The 24,457-nt window shown below is 43.8% G+C and overlaps 2 protein-coding genes across 2 annotated transcripts in view; one reads left to right on the forward strand and one right to left on the reverse strand.

Moving 5' to 3' along the window:
• RAB22A (RAB22A, member RAS oncogene family) overlaps positions 1-19,602 on the reverse strand; it is a 39,082-nt gene extending 19,480 nt beyond the window's left edge. Inside the window, exons 1-2 of the mRNA XM_081033425.1 lie at positions 19,268-19,602; positions 18,339-18,418 (exon numbers count right to left, since the gene is read on the reverse strand). Of these exons, the coding sequence (XP_080889551.1) occupies positions 18,339-18,418; positions 19,268-19,303 (116 nt within the window). The 5' untranslated portion in view covers positions 19,304-19,602. The remainder of the gene's footprint in view (positions 1-18,338; positions 18,419-19,267) is intronic.
• LOC308490796 (serine/threonine-protein phosphatase 4 regulatory subunit 1-like) overlaps positions 19,302-24,457 on the forward strand; it is a gene marked incomplete at its 5' end in the record, with an annotated part of 70,389 nt that continues 65,233 nt past the window's right edge. Inside the window, 5 exon segments of the mRNA XM_081033424.1 lie at positions 19,302-19,318; positions 19,320-19,557; positions 19,559-19,690; positions 19,693-19,735; positions 19,882-19,926. Coding sequence (XP_080889550.1) covers positions 19,302-19,318; positions 19,320-19,557; positions 19,559-19,690; positions 19,693-19,735; positions 19,882-19,926 — 475 coding nt within the window.

Genomic DNA, 24,457 nt, shown 5'->3' on the forward strand with positions numbered 1-24,457 from the left:
CTTGCAGAACACAGGTGTGCCCTGCCATCACATTCCAGTACCTCTCTCGACTGTAAGCCCTTTTCTTGAATGGCACACGGGATGCTGTCATCCCCATAATGATAGATGGTGCCTTTTCAGGATGAACAGCTCAGCACATTTAAAAATTAACGAATGACAGTAACTTCTAAACAACTCTAAGTCTCACACAAACAATGCTTGGATCTCTAGGTTACATATACTGATAGAAACACTATTGAATACATCAAAATTGAGACATAAAAAGACTAAAGGTACATGAAATCGGGTAGTTCCTCTACTGGACATACCAAGGGGCCTTCAGGAGAGTTCAGGATGGTGCAAGAATTTGTCGGGTTCTCAGTGAGATTAGCTGAATATGCAGGTACTTCTATCTTATGCTGAAGTGGCTTCCAAAAACCGGAAGTCTTATAAGTATCTATAAATTCAGTTACTGATGTGGGTTCCATCATCATGCATATTTTTAACCCTTCCTTTAAACTCTCCCATCTCCTAAGCTGATGAGATGGAAGAGTTCAGGGGTCACTCTGCACGGTGCTTCCTTCTCAGCAGTCACCGCCCACTCCAAACAGATGTTCGCTCCACAGGTTCCCGTCGTCCCAAACAAATCCTTTAGCATTTCTTATATTTTTTTGTCCTTCTAAAATCTTTTAGGAAAATATTTAAAATCACAAAAGCATTTCTTGAAGTATAAAGATAACTAAGTTTAATAACAAAGAGTTTAGTCTCCCTTTTCCTAAGTTTGTCAAGAATAAGTTACAGCATATACAACCTTTCACATCACACACAATAAAATCAACAGTAATGATGACAAAATGAGCTGTGTCAACTAAGTGCTCATCACTGTAAGGTCCTCTCCTGCTGCTTGAGCCCTGTTTGGTCCTCACTGCGAGCCTCTGCCCGCGTCTGATTCTTCAGCACCCAGTGCCGCCTTGCCCCGGGTGACCTACTCCCGCAGACACGGCCTCCACCTGACAACAGGAAGCCCAGGCAGGCAAGATGAGTACCACTCTGTCCCTGCCCCCAGGGGATCACAGCGGGAGGACCGGTCAGGGGAACAGATGACTCCGAGGCAGACAGTCAATGAGATACCAAAGGATGGACAGAGTTGTAGGAGCACAGAGGTGAAGCCAGCTCTAAGCCCTAGGACAGTGGTGACGCCCGGCCGAGGGGGCCAATGATGCCCCTCCCTCTACAGGGTGTTCACACCCGACCCCAGAGCCTGGGTCGGGGTCCCTTGCATGGCAAAGGGAGCTGGCGACGTTATTAGGTTAAGAATCTTGCAATGGGCAAGGAGTCGATCACTCAGGTAGTAATCACCAGAGTTCTGATGAGAGGGACCAGGAGCAGTCAGAGCCAGGAAAGAAGGAATGTGCAGATGGAAGTGGAGACGGGAATGACGTGCCCTGAAGATGGATGAAAGGGCCACAAGCTGAGGCAGCCATCAGAAGCTGTAAAGGGTGAGGTCATGCATTCTCCCCTCAGAGCATCTGGAAGGAACCCGCGCTGCCAACACCTTGAATTTAAGCCAGTGAAACTGACTTCAGACTTCTGATTTCTAGAATTATAAAATAATAAATTTGTATTCTTGTGAGCCACTAAGTTTGCTAGAAGTTGTTACAGCAGCGATAGGAAACTAATACACTAGGGAGGACTTCAGAGGAGAGGTGAAGTTGGAGCTGAACCCAGAAGTGAAGGAGGGATGGGGTAGGACCTGGGTGGGGTGGGTGTCGTGCGGGTTAGACTGATGGGTGGGGCGGGGTGGTGAGTGCAGTTAGCCACAGAAAAGGGTGCCGCGCAGGCCAGGGTCAGACAGCGGATGAACGTCAGCCAGCCACTGCCCTCCAGCACCGATGAGCATCCACTCTGTGAGATGCGCCCCATTTCCTGTCAGTCAGCATCTCCCCAAAGGCCAGGGCTGCACTGTCACCATTCTGCTGGATCTGTGTTCCAACTGAATTGTTTACTTCTGAATATTGTGGAAAAAAAATAAAAAATCACTTTTTAAACACTTCGCCTTGTCTAAGCAACAGCATTGGTACACCAATTAAAAACCCACAGGTTTCATGGACTAGTTTTATTGTCCCTAACAGACAATAAACTAGTTAGCAATATACATTTAAAACGTTTATCTGAGCACCGTCTAACCATCATCTCACAGATGATGTTTTGGGAAAGACAGCTGAAAGTGAAGGGGAGCCTCTGAGAGGGGGAAGGAAGGAAGGGATGATGTTATCAGACCTGCTTTAGAGATGAATTCTGGAAACGGGCAACAGACCTTTGGGGCAACAGACCTTTGGGGTTGGGGTCCAACCCTGGGCCTACAACCCAGGCCCTTAACAACCGATGCGTGAGTGACATCGATCTCTACTTTTAAGGAACAGATAGGCAAAAGCTGGGCAACACTAAGGATTGTAAGAGAATGGACAATGGTGGTAACTAGACAGAAAAGGGAAAAAAAGAAGGAAACAAGCTAAGAGGCCCTAAAATGACTCCGGAGAAAGATGGGTAGGTTTGATAACAAGAAGGGACCCTTGGAGGCTGACACACAAAAGTCACAGGGTGTTGACTGGTGTGAAGGGGAGGGAAAGTTTGGAGAAGTCTGAGGCAGGCTTCTGTCAGCTCAGGCAGCTATGTGTGTGATGAGCTATTCCAGTCATTTCCAAATTATAATTGTATTCATTAATTTTCTGAATAGGTAATACATTCACATGCTTCATTACCCAAAATGCACAAAATGGGTCTATAGTGAAATGTCTCCCTCCTACCCCTTTCGCCCAGCCAGTCAATTCTTCTTTCTGGAAACTGACCTTAATAGTTTCTTAGGTCTTCTTTCAGAAACAGTTGAGGTTAATACAGCACAAATATATACAGCTTGCCCCTACGTACTCCTTTCTTTTTAATCCAGATGGTAATATATGCTACATATCTTTGATTTTTTTCACTATACACTATATTGGAGGTCACCGAATATAAAGCTATAGTTTTCTCAAGCTGTTTATTTCCTTTATCATATTATATTGAATATAGTTTGCACTATATAGTTTGCACTATCATTTATATCATCAGATCCCTACTAATCAACAAGGCTGCAATCGTGAACTTTGTGCAATTACCAGCCGTGTTTGGGACGTATGTGAGTTAATCTGTAGGATAAAGTCCCAGAAGTAGAGTTGCTGAGTCACAGGGCATGAGAAAGCGAGCCGGTGAAGCACGCAGACTTTCAGGCCGGACGACTCGACTCTGCTGATTAGTTTTGCCACCAACAGCATATCATTGGACGAGTCGATTAATCTCTCATTGCCTCAGTTCTCTCATTTGAAAACTAGGAATAACTTCAGTACCTATAACAAAGAATTTTAAAAATGACACCTATTTATTGAAGTATAATTGAAGTACAATAAAATGCAGAGAGGGTTGGTTTTCAGTTCAGTAAGTTTTGACATTTCATATTCTCGTGTAACTGGCGCCAAACAAGACAAAGAACATTTCTACAACCCCAGAAAGTTTGCTCACGCCCATTTCCAGTTAACTCTTGTGCCTTCCTCAGGCAAACCATTTTTGACTCAATCTCATAGATTAGTTTTGATTGTCCTTGGATTTCACATAAGTGAAGCTTCCTTCATTTAACAGTGTTTTTGAAATTTATCTATATTATTTGGTAGTTCTCTTTTATTGCTGTGTGATATTCACTATACGACCATATCACACTTTGCCCATTCTTATGTTGAGGGATATTTGGGTAGTTTTAAGTATTTGGCTATTATGAATAAGGCTGTAGGAAACATTTTTTTTGCACAAGTCTTTTCAGAAATATATATTTTTATTTTTCTTAGATAAATACCTATGGGTGGAATTGCTGGGTTAGCGCGTTAACTGCCTATGAAAAGAGTCCTCCAAAGTAGTCATACCATTTTACACTCTCACCAGAAATGTATAAAGTTTTAGTTATTTCACATTCTCACCAATATTTTGGTTGTTATTCTTTAATTTTAGCCACATCCTAAGAACAAAGCATGGATGTCCACCCTCACCACTTCTATTTAACACTGTACTGGACAGTCTAGCCAACACAATATGGCAGAAAGAAAACAAACAAACAAACAAAAAACACCCACACAAAAAAATCCCGAAAGGCACAAAGATTGTAAAAACAGGTTTGGGGGAAAGTTGGTAGGAGGGGTTAGGAGAGACTGGTGGGTACAGACTTAAACTAAGAAAGGTCATTTAGATTTTGTCCCATGAGGGAGCCATAAGGAGTCCGTGTGGTAGTGGGGACTGGATTTGCGTGTCTGGGGGAAAACATGCAGAGTGGAGTCAGAGAACTTTTTCTGTAAAGGGCCACATAGTAAATATTTTCAGTTTTAGTTTTGGATGCCGTAGTCTCCGTCACCTTGGCTGCTGTTGCGTCAAAGCAGCCACAGACTAAATGTAAATGAACTGGTGTGACTGGACGGGGCTCCTGAGATGCAGGTTTGCTGACTCTGATCTAGAGCCTCAAGTTACTTATAAAGCTTTAACACAAAATTTACGGAACACAATAAAAAACTATGCGCACAAGGAGACAAGTCAAAAATCAAGATAAAAGACGTACAGTGAAATGTATGTGATCCAGAGAATGCACTGATTATCAGACATCTTTATTTTAACTTTTATTATGAAATTTCTCACACATGAAAGTAGACTCCATTACCCAACTCTAATCATCATCCACTTTCCACTCTATTTTTGTCATTAGAAGTGGACTTTAAAATAATTATGCCTAATACGTTTAAAAAAATAAAAACAAAACTAACAATTTCAGCAGAGAAAATGAAACTAAAACAAACGGAACCTATTGGATCCGCTGGCTTTAGAAAAATAGCTGAAATCAAGAACTTAATGGAGAATTAACCAACAACCAGGATATTTTAAGAGCTAGCGTGGCGCTTTGGGGGGCTGACGATGGCACCCCATACAAACTGAAGGATAACTATTGTCCTGATCCAAGCAGAACCCTGTCGTGCGAGGAGCCTGAGGAATCTTTTCCCCTTCACAGTGTCCTGGGAGTGAATCCAAAAGTGAAACGGGCATGGCTGGGGCTTGGCTTTTTGGTCTCACAACCACCTCACCGAAAAATGTGATCATCTAAAATTGTCTTAGTTGGATGAAAGGCAGCAAGGACTTCCAGAAGCCGCCTGGCCACTCAAGTAACCATAAGACAAATATCACAGTCACATAACTACCATGGATCAGGCAAGTGTCAACCTCTCTTAGAACCTTTATCCACAACCGCCCTCGCTTTGAGATTCATTACATTTGACTTGCTGCTCTTATTCTTATTGGTTGTCACCAGGACTTGATGTGGCTTTTGCTTTAAAAAAAAAAAAAAAAAAGAGAAAAAGCTTTCCATCAAAAGAAAAATTTGTATTCACTACAGAAAAATTTGAAGAAATATTATTTTGTAGGGAAAAGAAACATGAAATAAAAACAAAATCTCACCCATAGCAAAAAAACAAAAAAAACAAAAACAAACAAACAAACAAACAAAAAACACCAAACAACTTAATGGATAGGTTTGCAATCAGGTTAGAATTAGCTGGGGAGAAAAATGATTTAAGAACTGGATGAGGGGCCAGAAGAAAATATCCAGACTGAAGCATGGAGGAAAAAATGATGGAAAATACAGAAAAGAGTGTAAGAGACATGGGAAAAAATATGCAAAAATTCTAAACTACAAGTACCAGTAGCCCGAGAATGTGAGGAGAGAAAAATGGAGCAAAAGCAGTATTGATGAGATAATGGTTAAGAATTTTCCACCTTGAAAGACATCAAACCATAGATTCAAGGAATACTATGTGCCCAAGCAGGACGAATACAATGAAAACCTCACTCACCCAAAGACAAGAAATTTTGAAGGCCCTCAGAGGAAAAAAATAACACATTAACATCAAGAGAGCAACGCAACTGACATCTGATTTCAATAAAAATAGATGAAGCCACAAGAAAATGGGATATGCATTTTTGAAGGTCTGAAAGACAGTAAGTGAAAACCAAGAATACTATATCCAATGAAAATAGACGGCAAAATGATTACAACCTGACCAGAACAGCTAAATTTAAAAACAACTGCTGGTGAAGGTGTGGAACAAAGGGCCCAGATGTACTGCTGGAGGGAACGGAAAAGAGTAGGCCAGCACCTCTGGGAAACAGCATTTGTGTAGGAAGTGAAACATGCCTTTAAAGCTCCCGGAGCAGCCAGCACTCACGATGGCTCTAATGGAGCCCCACTGCTGGATCTCATGTCCGTAGTCTCTTCCCACAGTGAATGGGGCTGACCCCGGGCATCAACAGGTGACTATGGGAATGACACAGGAAGTCATAAAGACAGTACGCCTTCTGTCTTGGGCTTTCATGGGTGACTCGTTATGAGGAGACGGCTCCCAGGTTGTGAGGACACTCAGGCAGCTCAAGCCAGCCACGCTGCTCCTCAATTCCTGACCCACGAAACTGTGTGAGATAATACATGTTCACTGTTGTTTTAAGGCAATCTGTTATACAGCAATAAACAACAAATATGCCTATTAATCAGAAATTCCACCCTCAGGTATATATTCAATAGTAACGTATATATGTCCACAAAAATAACTGCATGCAAATGTTCATAGCAACTTTATACACAATATTTCAAAACTGGACTCCATTTAAATGTCCACCCAAAGGAGACTGGATAAACAAATCACGGTCTATTCATACAATGGAACACTGCTACTTAGCATTTAAAAGGAACAAACCACTAGTATACACAAAAACATAGATGAATCTTAAAAACAGTATTCTAATGAGAAAAGAAGGCAGCAAAAATAAGTACATGTGATGTGACTCCATTTACATGAAACTTAGAAACACATATATCTACTCTATGGTGACAGAGTCGTAACAGTGGTTAGGTAGCTGAGGGTGAATATACCAGGAAGGGGGCTTTCTGGGGTAAGGGGAATGTTCTTTACCTTGATGGCACTTAAAGAAGTACAAGGTGAAAATCCACTGAACTACATATACATTTTATTGTATGTAAATAAAAGCTCAATTTAAAAAAAAAGATGAAATTAAGACATTTTCAGATACACAACTGAGCTCTAAAGAGTGTATTAAAGGAAATACGAAATGGTTCAAAATGAAGTAAATAATCTCAGATGGAAAGCCAGAAATGCAGGCAGAATGTAAAGCAATGGAAAGAATAAACGCGGAGGAAATTGACAGAATGTTCATTGTATAAGAAAAATAATTGGCCATTGAGGTCTGAGTTATGAAATTAAAATACACTAAAGGAGAATAAAAGGCAGGAAGCAGAGAAATTGATTTGAGCTCCTTGCATTGTTGGAACATGGCATAAGTAATAATAATTTATATTAGACTCAAAGAAGTCAAGGATGCAATAAGATAATTAAGAGTAAACACTTAATAATAAAAGAATGTATAATTACGAAGATAATAAAGGGGGAAACAGCATTAAAAACAAAACAGAGGCCGGCCGGTTAGCTCAATTGGTTAGAGCACGGTGCTAATAACACCAAGGTTGCCGGTTCGGTCCCCACACGGGCCACTGTGAGCTGTGCCCTCCTTAAAAAAAAAAACACAAAAAAACCCCACCAAAATTCAATAAAAAAAACCAGAACAGACAGCATAAGTAAAAAGCAATGTGTAAAATTGTAGGTTTAAACATAAATAGATCACTAATTATATTAAAAGTGAAATAATTAAACATTCATATTAAAAGTCAAAGTTGGGGACTTATGAGTGCAGTGATGGAGGCTGATCTTGTACTGGGACAATCCCCACAAACACAACAAGCAGAAAACCTGCCCTACTGGCTGGAGGGAGAGGTGAAATAGAGAGGACATGGCCCGGAAATGAAGGTGTTGCAGAGGGAGCTGCAAATCCATAACATAAACTCCTCGCAAATCCATGGCGGACTCCCAAACGCCACACACAATGGGGGAGACTCCAAGGACAGGAATAGCTGGAAGTCTGACAAAAGCTCAGCAGGGATTTAAGCTGTTGCCAACTGCAGGAAAGAAAGACCTGGGAGTTTGAATCCTGCCTTGTTCCAGGGGCTTAGTGAACACCATGAATGAAACCTCAGGGAGGATGTACCCTAGAAGTAAAGATCCTAGGAGTAAGGATTTGCCATAGGCCAAAGGCAACATTCCGATAGAAGAACCATCCTAACAAATTGGTTAAAAGCAACTTCCACAAGTTCAAAGTTAAATTCACCAGTCCAATTTAACTTTCTGCTAAAACAAAACGCAGCTCTCCTCGGCAGAAGATAAGAGAATCTAAAACCCCTGCAACACATCTTCTGCAGTGTCCAGTATACAAGAAAACATCACTAGATATGTAAAGAAATGTGACCCAAGGTCAAGAGAAAAAAGAGTGAATAGCAACAGATCCTGAGCTGATCCCCATGTCGGCACTGGCAGACATGTACTTTAAAAGTACCTAGTATAGATATAATTAGGACTTAAAGCAAGATAGTCACATTGAGTGAACAGATGGGGAATCTAAGCATATGAAATATAAAAGAGAACCAAATGAAAATTCTCGACTTAAGGACAGTATCTGAAGTGAAAAAAAATACACTAGATGTGCTGAACAGACAGTAGAAGGGATCAACTGAACTTAAAAACAGATGAATAGAAATAATGTGATCCTAAGAACAAAGAGAAAAAGATGAAAACAAAACTTATCCTCAGTTACCTGTGCGATAATATCTAACAGTTTAACATGGGTAACTGGAATCCCGTAGGCAGAGCAAGAAAATAAGGTAGCCAAATTATTTTAAAAAATAATAGCTGAAAATGTCCCAAATAATAAATTTCTAATTCAAGAAACTCAGTGAAAACTGAAGATATTGTGCATCTAGCACATTACAGTAAATTGCTGAAAACAAAAAATAAAGAGCAGATCTTAGAAGCAGCCAGATAATAAAAAGACACATTACATATATGCTAAAGGGGATGACAGACCACTCAGCAGAAACCATGATACAGAAATTTAATTTGAGATGGCTCAATTACATGTAAAGCTAAACTGTGAAGAAAACAGGAAAATATCTTTGAGACCTTAGGGCAGGCAGAGCTTACTTAGAGAGGACCAAAAAACTATGAACCCAAAAAGACAAAATCGATAACATGGACTTCATTAAAATGAAAGCTCCTCTTCAACAGAAGACATCATTAAGAAAGGAAAAGGCAAGCCATGGAAGAAAACATTCACAAGAAACATACCTGCGAAAATATTCGCACTAAATATACCTGACAAAAGAGCTGTATTTGTAATATACAAATAATTTCCATAAATCTGTAATAAGACAAAAACCCCAAATAAAAGTGGGCCAAAGACTTGAAGAGTGAATTCATAAAAGACGTATGAATGAAAAACAGGCTCATGCAAAGATGCTTAATGTTATCGGTCACCTGGGAAATGCAGATTAAAACACAGTGAAGTACCATTTTACGCCCATAGCACAACTGAGGTGACAAAGACAGACATATACTGGGCAGGACGCAGAGTGACTGGACTATTTCTACACATTGCTGGTGAGAGGGGAATATGATACAACCACTTTGGACAACCGTTTGGCAACTGACTAAGTTATACATGCACCGACCCTATGAGCTAGAAGTTCTACTCCCACGTAGTTATTTACCCAAAGGAAATGAATGGCCTACCTATGGCCACAAAAAGAGTTGTAAAAGTATTTTCACAGCATCTCTATTCCTAATAGCTCTAAACTGGAAAGGACCTGGATGTCCAGAGCCAGGAGAATGGGTAAACCAATTGTTATCTAGTCATATAAGAGAATATTACTCACCAATTAAAAAAAGGACCATGACACATGCAACAACAATACTGAATCTCCAAAACATTGTTTTAGGGAGAAGAAACCAGACACCAAAGAGTACATTCTGTATTATTTCATTTATGTGAAATTCAAGAACAGACAAATTAATCTCTAGGGACCGAGATGACCACAGAGGCTGCTCAAGGGAAGTGGGATTCACATAAGGAACTTTCTGAGGTCGTGGAAATTTCTGGATCTTCACTAGGGTGGTGGTTATGTGGAGTATACTTTATGGAAATCAGACCATGAGCTTACAAAACCCACCTAAAACATAAAGGTGAAAAACAAAAGGATGAGAAAAAGACGCACTGACCAAAGGAAATACTGTTTTTATATCAATAATAGACAAACTAGAGTTCAAGGCAAAACGCATTCCTATAGCTAAAGAGTGTATTTTAGAAAGTCGGAAGGTTTGCATTATAAGTAAGATCCAAAATTCTAAATCTGCAGGTGTTTAATGTAGCTGCAAAACTGATAGAGTGAGAAATGATAAACAGACAATACACAAACATAGTGGGAGACTTTGTCCCACTTCTCTCAGTGACTGATGGATTCAGGTAGACCAAAAAACCAGCAAGGATAACAGAAAACATGAACACGATGATTAATAAACTTGACCTAATTCCAGTCATAGAACACGGCACCTAATGGCTCAGAGCATATAATCTTTTCAAACACATATGGATCATTTACCAAAATCAACACATGCTGGGCCACACAGAAAACTCTATGAGATTTTAAAGGATTTGAATCATATAAACTATGCTCTCTCATCTCAATATATTGTGCTGGGTAATCATTAACGAAGTTAACTAGAAAATCTTCCCAATGTTTGGAAATTGAGAAACATGCATCTAAATGACACTTGGATCAAAGATGAAATCATAACAGAAATTGGAAAATATTTTAAACTGAATGATAATGAAACTATGATATATAAAGACTTGTTGGATCTAGCAAAAGCCATAGTTAGGGTTTTAAAATGTAAGGAATACAACTGAAAACAATAGACAGTGAAAATCAGCGATGTAATCATATCACAAAGTTAGAAAAAGAACAGCACATTGAATGGCACAGGAACAATCAATTGGAGCAGAAAGTAACATGAAATAGAGAACAGACGTACCCCTAGAGTTGATCAAAGGCAAAACTAATGTCAGGAAGGTAAAAGGGATAGCAGCATAGATTCTTAATATCTGCATGCCAATTAATCGGAAAAAGTATATGAAAGAGTCAAAATTCCAAAAAAAACCCAAAACAAACAAACAAAAAAATCCACAATCAAAACCAATACAATAGAAAATCTGAAAAGGAATAATCTTATAACTATCAGAGAAACTGACAATTTAAATTCTACTACACAAGGAGAACTCGCAGCCCAGATGGCATCATTGATGAATTTTACTAATTATGTAAAAAGATATAAAAGCAATTTTATACAAACTCTTCCATAAAAGTTTCCCAACTAGTATTATAAGGCAAGCATAACCTTGATAGTAAATCTAACATGTACATTATAGAAAGGAGTACTACACGACAATCTCACTTATAAATACCCCAAAATCCTGAAAGATAATAGCAGACTAAATCCAGTGATATATATAAAACATATATATCATAATCTAAGTGGATTTGTTCCATGAAATATCAACAATGCAACTTACCACATTAACAGCATAAAAAAGAATAATTATGTGATTAACCTAACAGATGTAGAAAAAAATCTTTTGATAAACCAGTAGTTATATAAAACAAATACCAGCAAATGATGAAAAGGACAGTTGATAAGGGGTATGTACCAAAAAACCTACAAATATATTTAATGGTATGATAGTAAAAGCTTTCCCGGTAAGATTCGAATAAGAATGCCCAGTACGACCATTTCTATTCAACATTGTACTGGAGATCCTACTTGATTCAATAAAATAAGAAATAAAGTTTAAAGATTAGAAATGAAGATATAGCAGAGCAATAATATTTAGCACATTAACAGCATAAAACAATATTACAACATCAAACTCCTTGTAGTAAATCTAATGAAAGATGTCCACTACAAGTCCACTACACAGAGAAGTAGAAAAAAATATTAGAGAAAATAAAGAAGGCTAATGAAGGGAAGAATAATCTATGTTTATGTACTAGAAAATTCAATATTATGAAGATGTCACTTATTTCCAAGTCAATTTATAAATTCTGTGGAATGCCAATCAAAAACACAATGGGGATTAGTGTGAAACCAGACAAGATGATTTTTAATGTTTATATGAAAATACTACAGGCCCAGAACAGCTAAGATACCCTTGAAGAGTAACATAGAAGAGACTCACATCACTGGACGTTAAGACTTATTACAAAAATGCAAAAGTTAAGAAACTGTGATATTGGCACAAGATCAGAGGAAAAAAAGAGTAATAGTCTCTTTAAAAGATCACTGACTAAGGCCAAAAAAAGTGTACTGTGGGTTTATAAGATGCAGAAGTAATAAGATGTATGACAATAATAGCACAAAGGCCAAGAGAAGGGAAATGAAAGTATACTCTTGTAAGGTGCTTACAGTATATGTGAAATTGTACATTATTTGCAAGTGGACTGATAAAGAAGTATACTGTACATTCTAGTGCAATCACTAAAATAATAAAACAGAGGTAGAGCTAACAAGCCAATAGTGGAGACAAAACTGAATCATTAACATGTGGCAAACAAAAATATAGCAAGATGGTAGATTTAAACCAAACCGTATTTATAGTTATAATGAATAAAAATGGTCTAAACCAGTACTATACAACAGAGCTTTCTACAGTGAGGACTAAAAGGTAGATAGTGTGGCTGAGGAAACAAGTTTCAAATTTTAACTTCAATGTCAATGAAGCCACATGTGTCTACTGACTACTACACTGAACAGTGAAGGTCTTCTAAACACTCCAACGAAAAGGCAGAGACTGTCAGAGTACATGAAAGCAGGACCCATAATGCTACCTATAAGAAAGCCATTGAAAGTATGTAGCTATAAACAGGACAGATGTAAATAGATGGGAAAAGACATGCAACCACTAATCAGCAGAGAACTGAAGAGTCTGTATTAATTAATATGAGACAAAATAGAATTCAGAATCAGGACTGTAACCAGGGAAAAAGAAGGACATTTCATGATGGTGAAGGGGTCAAGTTATCAAGAAAAACAACAATACTACATGTAGATACACTCAATAATAAGAGCTTCAAAATACAAGAACAAAACTTGATTGAACTAAAATGAGAAATAGACATATCCTCAATTAGGGCTGGATTTCAAACACTTTTTACTGCAAAAATGAGAGGGTTTCAGTAAGGATACAGAAGACATTGAACAGTGCAATTAACCAAGCTGACTTATTTACATTTATAGAACACTCTACACAACAGCAGCAAAACATGCCCTTTTCTAGCACACATTCATAAAAACCACATTCCAGGCCATAAAACAAATGTCAAATGTAAAAGATTTCAAATAATAGTGAGAACTTCTCTGACCACAATGGATTTAAACTACAAACCAATCAAAAAATTTCTGGAAAATCCCCGAATAATTGGAAGTTAGAAAACACACTCCTAAAAAACCAACAGGTCAAACAAGTCACAAGGGAAATAGATACTTTCAACTGAATGAAAATGAAAACACAACATATGAAAATCTGTGGAATTCACTTAAACCAGTATTTACAGGGTAATTTATAGTTCTAAATGCTTATATAGAGGGGAAAAAGCCTGAAAAAAAAAATCAATATTCTAAACTGACAGCTTAAAAAACTAAAAGAACAAACTGAGCCAAAATAAGCAAAGGAAGGGAAAAAAATGAAGATAAAAGCAAAACTCAATGAAATAGAAAACAGAGAAACGTGAAATCAAAAACTGGTTCTTTGAGAAGACCATTACACTTACAATGGAACACATCCTCAAGACATTAAAAGGATAATAACAGAATATTATGATAGCTTTATGCCAATAAATTAAAAAAAACATCGATACAGTGGACAAATTCCTTGAAAGACACAAACTACCAAAGCATACTCATGAAGAAATGAATAGGCCTGTATTTATTAAAGAAACTGAATCTGTAGTAAAATTCTGTTGACAAAGAAAACTCCTTGCTCACCTGGCATCATTGGTGAATTATACCAACTCTTCAAGGGAGAAATAATACCAACTCTATGTAAACGCTTCCTAAACAGTAGTAGAGGAGAAAACACTTCCCAACTTCTTTTATGAGGCCCTGATACCAAAACTAGAGAAAGATACCGCAGAAAACTACAGATCAATGTTCATCATGAACATGGAGGCAAAAAGCCGTAGTTAAACATATTTTAGTAAATCAAATCCAATAATGTATTCAAAACGCATAGTAACCAAGTGAAATTGATCCTCGGACCGCAACACTGGGTTAGTATTTTAGTGTCAATTGTTGTAATTCAGTATTTTAAGATTAAAAAAGAAAAAGCATAGGAATAGTTCGAAAGATGTAAAAAAACCCACCTGACAATTCAACACTATCCTTTATAAAAATCTCATCGACACAGGGATAGACAAGAACATTCTCCACCTGATACCTATAAAAAACCCGAGCCTCGCTATCCCACCTAGTGATAAAAGACTGACTGTTTCCCCCACCCCCGAGATCCAGAATGAGGCAAGGAAGTCTTCTTCCCACTTCTCAACAAAGTATTGGTGGTCGTAGCCAACGTGATGAGGCAAGTAAAAAAAAATACAAGGCATACAGATCGCAAAGGAAGAATGGTTGGTGTTTCCCAAACATCTGTCCGTCCCAGCACACTTGAGAAACCAATGTTCCCATTGGTGACCGCAACTCCCTAGTGATTTGAACAGGGGAGGCCACGTCAACTCCAGGCATGTGTACTGTGGGGGGAGGGGCCAAAGCATGTAAACACCTGAAAGAAGCCTCAGCTTTGAAACGCCCTGCTATGGATACAACCTGAAGCCATGATATGAATTAGGTCATCAAGCAACAGTAGGAATAGGAGGGCTCTAGTTGGGAATCACACAGGCAGGGAGGACATCAGAGGAGACTGAAGGGACACGCCCATGGAGGTAAGAGGATAAGGGGAGGCAGGAAACTGGGGCAGCTCACACCCCGGAGCCTCAGGTTCTTTCATCTGGGCCAGCTCCCTCATTTACATTCTTGCCTGGCTCCTGCCAGCACTGGAGTTTGCAACTCTTAAAGGGGCGAAGAGCAGTGGGGGAGCAGTACTTTTAGAGCTTCTAGAACGCTAACCCAGAGGCCTTTTCATGTTGAATCTGGCGTTCTAAATGTCCCCCCCCCCCAAAAAAAATCTTAACAGATAAACTCCTGGAACTTATCAAAGGGACAAAGAAGAGAAACGGCGTCTCCTCCCCAGCACGTGCAATGCACACAGGTGTGGCAAGGGTGTTACTGGGTGTGTGTGTGGGGGGCAGGGGAGAACAGCATGGAGGAAGCTGGGACCAGACTGGGAGAGGTGTCCCCTGCCATAGTCTCGAGCCAGGATATCAGACTTGTTTTCAGAGCTCAGAGAACTGGCTGGAAGTGGGAGAGAAGGCGGCACAAAGTCGAGTCCAGGCCAGGCAGGACGAGGGCTCTGAGCTGCAGGCTGGAAGGAGGGTCCTTGTCCCAGTGCCGGGCAGAACTGACATGAACAGGGCCGGGGAGCGGGGTGAGGACAGATGGCTGGGATCCCAGGACTCCTACAACAGCGGCGCCCACAGCGCTCATGGCGCACTTCCCGTGCCAATCCCGTGCCGCCCAATGCTCCCCACAGCCCCAGGAGGCACGCACCCCTGTGATCTCCCCACTCCCACAGCGAGGCTCAGTCCATTGCCTAGCAATCCTCCCCGCTGGCGCACGGTCCAGGCTCCGGTTTAAGTCCAGGCGGTGTGGTTCTCCTGCGCCCACACTCTTCCCCCATCGGCCCATTTGGGAAGGCCGAGTATGGGAGGAGGGACAGACAGCGAGTTCTGCAGGCGACGAGGTCCAAATCACGGGTTGGAAGCACGGGCCTGCCCCTAAGGAGAAAGGCTGCAGTCGCCCCAGGGTCTTGTAACACAGGTGAAGCTGAGCTGTGGGAGGGCGTGAGAGCACGACAGGGACATGTGGAGCAGGACACGGCATGGGGAAGACCAACGTGTGCGAAGTAAGCGGGAGGAGAGGCAGGAGGCAACAGTGAGGCAGCATGTTCACGGACATAGGGAAGGAACCAGGGAAGACAGGGGAGCTTCCTTCTAAGACGTCGTGTGGTGACGTGGGAGCCACAGGCTCTCTAGGGCCTGGCACCCCCTCCAACACGCCCAGTCCCCTCTGCTACTCACTGCCAATGAACTTGCACGCTTCAAAAACTTTTTTTCCTTAAACTTTGTATTGAAGTACAGTCCACTCATCTTTCCACATTTAAATGTCAGGGCTTCCAAGTGCTCTGTACCTTCACTGTTTCCTTAGGAGTCAGTCATCCCCTTAGGCCTGGGTTAGGCCCACGATATGCTCTCACTCACTCCACATGTCTCCTCTGTCGCACAGAAAATAGTCAAACTAATAATTTCCTGTACACTAATCATGGAGTACGTGCCTCCTCCTTGTAGGTCAAGTCCATGAAGGCAGAAACCAAGGTTATCTAAATCAGGAGTAGGCAAACGTTTTCTGAAAAGGGCCAAACAGTAAATATTTTCAGCTTTGCGGGCCATAGGATCTTAGTCACAACTACTAAACTCTGCCATTGCAGCCCCAGAGCAGTGGAGACGCTATATAAATGAATGGGTGTGACTATGTTTCAATAAAACTTTATTCGTAAAATAGGAGGTGGGCCAAAAGGCCATAGTTGGTTGATCCCTGGTCTAAATCACCAGCACCCAGTCTAGCATCTGGCACACAGTAGGCACTCAATGAGTGAATCCAGGAAAACCAAGCCACTGGTTTTGGCAGGTGGATGGAAACTGGTACCCAGGGGAGGTGGTTTCAGTGGAATGGTGGGGGTGGGTGGAATTGAGACAATGGTGGTTTGAGGAGTGTCCAGCAGTTGAGGAAGTAGGAACTTCTTTTTTAAGAGCTCCACTATTTGAGCAGCGGCTTGGGGAATGGTATTCACTTTATGGAGCAGGATAGGAGCACGTTTGCAGGCTACGACAAGAAGGCAGGGCTGGGGAAGAAGGGGGAGACCTGATCAAGAGGGGGTCGCCAGAGCCCAGGTGTGTGGAGGGTTGTTCATGAAGGAGGAAGACACTGGCTGAGGTTGAGGAAAAAGAAACAAGGAAAGGCGGAAGGAAACAAGGGGCAAGTCTTGTGTTCCTCTTTCCTGTGAAATGTGAGCGAAGACAGCCTGGTGAAGAGAGCGGGGACCCCCCCAGCATCTGTCAGACTGCGGGGGAGGCTGACAAACAGGGAGGCGGGGACGCCCAGGATAGGGCGTCAGGCCACACCGACCGCCAGAGCTGTACCCTTCACTTTTCTCTCCCCTTTTGGAGACAGCACTTGGGTGCTTCAGGGCTGTTCTCAGCTCTGAGTCAGTGTGAAGTGTGTCACTCACTGAGTCACCACCAGCACTCCTTGTCACTTCCTGTCACTTCACTTTCCCATGCAGGTAGCAACAGGCAGGCCCTGCGGAAGGTGAGGTCATGCTTTAAACATGTGGACGTACCCAGCAGCGCTTTCTAGAAGGATCTTGAAAGGCATTTTAATTGTGCCAAGTTAGTGGTGGTTTTATCTCCATGCCTTCAAATGTGCATGTGTACACGGTAAGGCATTTCTCCATTAGGCACAACAGACTTTCTCTTCAAAAGGAGGAAACCATTTGATTGGGGTTTGCAATATAAACAGCGTAAATGCTATTCGGTTTTACAAGCCTAACATAGTATTAAAACCTATGAAACCCAACTTTTTGCAGAGGAAGTATGAATAGTACAACATTTAAACACCCAGAAAAGTTTTCCCTATAGTCACTGTCACTTGTCCAAAGAATCAGACCCCTGAGAAAAAAATCTTACATTTCAACATCAACGTGTTAATTCCTAACTAGGGCAGGAATGTGTGAGAAAGGGTGAGGACCCATCTTCCTCCTTTTCAGGAAGAACTGAAATCATCTAAAAACCTTTGGGTAGACATGCCCCCCAAAACTAGTATCCAGACCCGTTTCCGTCTCCCTTATTTTAAGTGTAATTGCTGTTGTTATTTATGGATGGAGGCTTCTACATATAGTCTAATAACCAAAACTTGAATTCATGTTTTCGCTCCTCACGAAAGACAATGTTCTTTTAAAACGCGGCAATCCACACTGAACTCTCTGCAGTCCTTCCTGAGATGATGGGAACCCACGTGTGTGAATTCACCGGAGTGCGCGACGGCGATGCCCGCCCTGTAACGCACGTTTTGTTTCCCAGCACAGCTTCAGATGTAGACTCAAGCAGCTTAATCTCTTACCCTATAGTTGGGTTGATGTTCGGGTCGAAGCTGTCTTCCACGAACCGCCACACGATGCTTGATTTACCTACGCCCGTGTCCTGAAAGAGAACGAGGCGGGTAAGGAACCGTTTACCTGCGGCGGACCCCGAAACCGACGCTGTGCCCTAAGCGCAGGAGTTTGGAGAACTCGTCCTGGAGAGGTCCGTTTGACAGGTTCAGGGACCCACCGAGGAGGTTTTCACAAAAGTTCGGAGGTAATTAGCGGATGTCAAACTGTCGGAGAGGTGTTCTGCAGTTTGTAAGGGACTTTCGGACTAAGACCCCAAGTCGTCGCTTAGTGTGACAAGGGACACCCTCGCGTGTAAGGGAACGACGAAGGCCCGAATGGCTTCTGAGTAACCCCGGGTCCATCGCAGCCCCTGCCGACCTGGGAGGGGGAAGGCGCGGTGCTGGGGTTAGGACGGCGACCGAGGCGCGGGAGCAACCGCAGGGCGCGCGCTGAACGGGCGGGAGGCCCCGAGGTGAGGTCCGTCCGCCGGGCTTCGCGGTCTGAACGGGCCCGGGGAAGGAGCTGCGGAGAAAGGGGTCAGGGGCGGCCCCCCAGGCCCCAACCCCCGACAGCAGGGGCAGGACACGCGTGCTGCGGCCGGACCCAGCGCCCCGCCGCCGGTCTTGCTCTGGAAGCGCCGGCCACTCCTGCCTCGCACCTCGGGGGGAACGACTCAGCAGCGGCTCTCCACCCAGACGCCACCGGGAGACGCGGCTCGCGACCCCGGCGTCCGGGAGGCAGAGGGGAGGCTGCCCCGCCAGCGAGACCTCCGGGCCGCGCGGGGCCGCCCGGAGGGTCCCGGGGCAGGAGCGGCGTCCGCACGCGGGGACGGGGGCTCGCCCGGCGGCCCGCCTGCCCGGCCTCCCGCGGCCCCCCCGGCCGGCCCGCCGCCACTCACCCCCAGCAGACACACTTTGAGCTCCCGCAGCGCCATGGCCCGGCCGCCGGGCGCGGGCCCGCCGCCGCCCTACGTGGAGGAGGGAGAGGCCAGGCCCAGCACCAGCATTCCACGGCGCCAACGCTGCACGGCCCGGCTGCGGCCGCGGGGCGCGCACAGGCGGCGCTCGCCCGCGTGCGGGCCCTGGATCCGGCCTGTCCGCCGCCAGCCGCGCGGGGCCCAGCTCAGCAGCCGGGACGGTACCGCGGCCTCCGGGGCGCCGCCGCCGCCGCCATCTTGGGACGCCGGCCGGGTCACCTGACCTCCCCGCCCACCTCGGCAGCCACCTTCGCTCTGAGGGCGGGGCCCAGCCGGCGCCGGGAAGCTCGCGGGGCCGGGGGCGGGGCCGGAGGCGCGGGGCGGGGCCCGGGATTAGGTGCCCCGCCCCTTCCCGCCGGCCCCGCCTCCAGGCCCATCCCAAGATGGCGGGTAAGTGGGCCCGGACTCCGGGGGTGCAGGGGCGGCCCCTTCCTCCTTAGCCGCGACCACCCGGCGAGATCCGCGGGGCCCCCAACCCGCCCTCGAGCCCCCGTGGCACAGCCCCCTCGTAACTCCTTGTGTCTCTTGGTTTTCAGAGATCCCCCTGTACTTTGTGGACTTGCAAGATGACTTAGACGACTGTAAGTAACAGTTGGGGCGCACCCGCCCTCCCCTGGGAACCGCTCAGAGAATTCGAGGTGTACAGAACGCGAGGGGTGCTGCAGGTCAGGCAGGCGCTCCGCGTCGGGACAGAAGAGCGGGACCCCCAACCGCCTGTACCCCTTTGTGGCGGCTCCTCCTCCGCGGGCGGACGGCTGACGGCGGAGCCGTCCCCTCGGGGGAAGCACTTCTGCTGCTGGGAGACTTCTGACTTCCTGTCACTGTCTTGCTCGTCTTCCTCCTCCTCCTCCGTGGCGGCGGCGGAGCCGGGACGGGAGGCGGCGCGGCCCCGGTGGGGGCGGGGCGAGGGGTCCCCGCACGGTCCCCGCTTTTCCCTGGCGCTTTCCACGGTGCGGGGGCCTTGGAGCTCCCCGTGGCCGTGGGGCCCGCCACACCGCAGAGTCGCTCAGACTTTGCACGTGTCCTGGCCACAAGCGCAGCTCCATCACTTCTCCCAAGTTGCTCATTGACGCCTGCATCACTGCTGTGAGTCCCCGTCACCTGTCCCTACCTGCCCTGCCCTTTCCTTGGCAATGACTTTCAGGACTGATGTCTGGGGGAGATGCCCTGAAGGGCACGGTCGGTGACTGCGCTGTTTCCTCTCCGTTCAACAGGCGTCCCTTGCGCCCCTCCTTGGTCTAGGGCAGGTCACATGGGGAGTCCTGGAGCGACAGCGGTGAATCAGGGAGCTCACAGCCCTGGGGAGACCGCACTTGTAAATAAACGGAACATTTCCAAATTCCAGGATGCTTGCTGGGGAAGGAGACCTGCACCAACTATCAAAATAGCTGCCATTAATTGAAGTCTTAGTATGCTCTTCCCTTCCCCGTCTCTCAGTCGCCTAGTAGTGAGAGTTGGTGTTTATTGAAAACTTACCATAGGTCAGACACACTTTTAAGCCCTTTACAGACAGTATCTCTTTTAGAGGAGGGCAACTTGATTGAAGTAGAATGACCCTTCAAGGCGCATTACAGCTGATGGTTAGCAGCACGAGTTGTGGAAGTCGGATGGCCAGAGGGTGAAGTCCTGTGCCGTTCTTTATGGGCTCTGTGATCCTGGCCAGCTCACGGTACCTCCCTGAGGCTCGGTGGTCTCATCCATAAAATGGGCATAATAGTGGCCCACTTCAAAAGCCTTTTATTTACTTATTTATTTTTATACTTTTCTTTATTTTAACTGTTTTTCTAGGACCCATCAGCTCCAAGTCAAGTAGTTGTTTCAATCTAGTTGTGGAGGGCACAGCTCACAGTGGCCCATGTGGGGATTGAACCGCAACTTTGTTGTTAAGAGCACCGTGCTCTAACCAACAGAGCTAACCGGCCGCCCCTCAAAAGGCTTTTGTGAAGGTGAAATTAATAAAAAGTTTAGCAGGAAGCCTCGTATACAAGAAACACTTGGTAAATACCAAAGTGCCAGAAAATATATACCCATGACTTACTTGTATTCATCTTTTGTTATCGGTATATATTGAGTATTACAATTTTAATACAGTTTTTTCCTTTCTTAAAATGTGTATACATTTTTTTGGCACCCTCTGTATTAGCTGCCATTGTTACTGTTATTAACGTGATCGTTATTCATATTTATTTAACACTGTTGAACCAGGTACAGTGCAGGCCCTGATTTACAGAGTGGAATGTGTCAGCCAATAGGCACTCTTGAATGGAAGGAATGTAGCATTTCGATGGATAAACAACAGTGAGCTGCTGTTAATGTACCTCTTACTTGTAGATTTGATATTTGTCCTGGCTGGAAAAGCAGATTTCTGGCTGTTTCAGTTATCTACCAAACCACCCCAAAACAGTGGCTTAGACCAACATCATTCTATTATTTCTAACAATTCTGTGGGTTCAGTGGGTGATGTAGAAGCATCATACGTTTCAGTTGAAGGTGAGAAAGTTCATATGGCTTCACTCCATGGCGTGGGCCAGGAGATCCCTGGGACTCTTGGCCAGACCCTCCGTTCTCTAGGTGCCTTTTCCACTTAGCTGGGTTGGGCTTCTCAAAGCATGGTGGCTGCAGGCAGTTGGACCCCTTTCCTGATGGCTAGCTTCCTTTAGTCTTTTTTGATCATATGCACAAAAAGGAAGTAAGAGATTATATAGGAAAATATCATTATGATTTTACTTTGGCCCTGTTTGGATAAATATTGGGTGTTGGAGATTTGTAATAAAGATCACCTAAATATACTTTAGCTGATGGCTGAAGACTTGCCCCAATAAGGAAGGAAACCACCATATGGCTCCAAACATACCTACGCCTTGGGTAGGGAAACTCGGGGAGCTTCTTGGGGCTTCCTGTTTGAGCAGGGCTGTGGGCTGTGGGGTGCTATATCTTATGACTTTATAAATGATCTAATAGCCATAATAGGAGGGGCTTCCCCCCCCCCAACAATTTATGCTGCCCTTGGTCCCACCTTACAGTGGTGGTATTTTGGAGTAATTATTCTGCCATGATTGATAGCAAAAACCCTGAGGTCCTGTGACCCTCTTCCTGCCTTTAGTTGTGTCACCCTGGGCACATCACCAACTCTGTTCATTGTCTTCATCTGCAAAATGACATGCGAGTAGGAGATGCCTCATAGGCCTGATATGAGGCTTAGATGAAAGAGTATACATAAAACATATGTCCGGCATAATGAGTATTCAGTGATTTTTATTATTAGTTTATTCGTATTTAGTTTAATCAGCGTCATCATTGCTAGGCTTTCATAGAAGATTTTCTGACTCAGTGTTAACAGCTGCTACTCTGTGAGGTAGATGCGGTTATTCCTATTTTACAGATGATAAAACTGAGCCACTTAAACGTGGCACAAGTCGTAAACGATAGAACGAGCCATCAACCTGTTTCTTCTTTGTATTCCACCACACAGACCTCACGGATATACGTGACGTAATGGTGGGGCGCGATGTTGATTGAGGTGGCCATCCTTGGGCGTTTTTGTCTAAAGGATGCAGTCTCCTCTCCATTTAGGCTGTCAGTCGCTTTGGGCAGAGACACAGGTCATCCTTTTTATAACGCGTGTCCTGCGTGATCTAGGTGTTCAATTAATGTTGTTACTGGTGACAATAATGGATTAGAAGGTTTGTCTGATTGACTTTGAGATTCTTGATTAAATTTGGCTAACTTCAAAAAGAAGCCATAATGAATGGATACCTTGGTTTTTCAAATTGTTATGAGTCTTGGGGCCTTCACAGCCCAGAAAAGATTTAATTGTGGGGAATTAGCTTGCTGAAGCAATCTAAGTTCCTTCTCTGGGGAGCGGACAGTGTGGGCTAGCTTGGCATATCGGTCCTCGCGGTGGACCGTTCGTGGAAGGCGGAGCTGTATGAGTCAGTGCCTTAGGGGCAGAAAGGCCTATGAGTGTCTGGCTTTGCTTATGGCATGTGGAGGCTGAAGACGTATCCCTCTTGGTAAGGTGTACTCGGCCCGTTACAATGTAAGAGCACGAGTATGTCAGTGGTGGGTAAAAACAAGGAGGGGAGTCTATTGTAGATGTAAAGAGACCTGTCAACAAAATACCATATGTGGTCCTATTTAGATCCCTCATTGAACAAAGCAGTTATAAAAAGACACTACTGAGACAGTTGGGGAAAGCTGCCTTGAGACTGGGCATTGGATTATGTTTAGAATTATTAGTAATTTTGTTGGATGTGATAGCAGTACCCCAGTCTTGTTCAAAGGAGAAGGGGCTTATCCAACAGAAATAAACAAGCACTTATGGGTGAAGTGATTTGATGTGTGAGGGCTGCTTTCAAATACTGCAACAAACAAACAGAAAGCTGGGAAGCAGGATAAATGGGGAAAAAATAGCAGAATATTGATGTTGCAGCTAGTTGCTGGGAACACGGGGGTTTATTATACTGTTCTATTTTTGCATGCATTTGAAAATTTCCATAATACAAAGTTTTAAAAAATGATATGAAAGTTTCACATGTGATTGAACATCTGCACAAAAAGTTGGAAAGCTCAATTTCAATTCTGAAGTTGGCTGCAAAGTTATTGTCAGATGCGTTTAGCTTCAAAAGACAGACTCAGAATACATTAGTATTTGGAGAACGGTATTTCTTTTCAAATGTTTAGTTTTTAAGAGGTTATCTATGAAAGAAGTTGGAAGAGGGCATACTTCTATTGATGAGAAAAACTAGGTTCAAACAAATGGTATCTGGACCTTTGTTGAAAATAGGATTAGCTATTAGCTATAGGATGAGTCAGAGGAATATAGATAGACTCTGAATCTTAATGTTGGAAAGAGCAGTGTATGTTAGAGCTTGAATAAAAGACAAAAGCCTTCCTGCCCACTTTGTTCCAGGTTTGTAAAAATGTTCTGCTCAAGGACCACAACCAAGCTGTGTGCCCCCAAAGCAGAGAAACTATATTAATTTGAGCCCCAAACCAAACCATTGAACTTCTCTCATATAAACTTGAACCAAAGGTTGTCAATTTAAAACAAAATAAAGACCTCCCTGTGAAGTGAAATAGAACAGGAACTTGAGGATGTGAATCTTGGGA

Source organism: Rhinolophus hipposideros, assembly GCF_964194185.1.
Source record: "Rhinolophus hipposideros genome assembly, chromosome: 22".
Lineage (NCBI taxonomy): Eukaryota > Metazoa > Chordata > Mammalia > Chiroptera > Rhinolophidae > Rhinolophus > Rhinolophus hipposideros.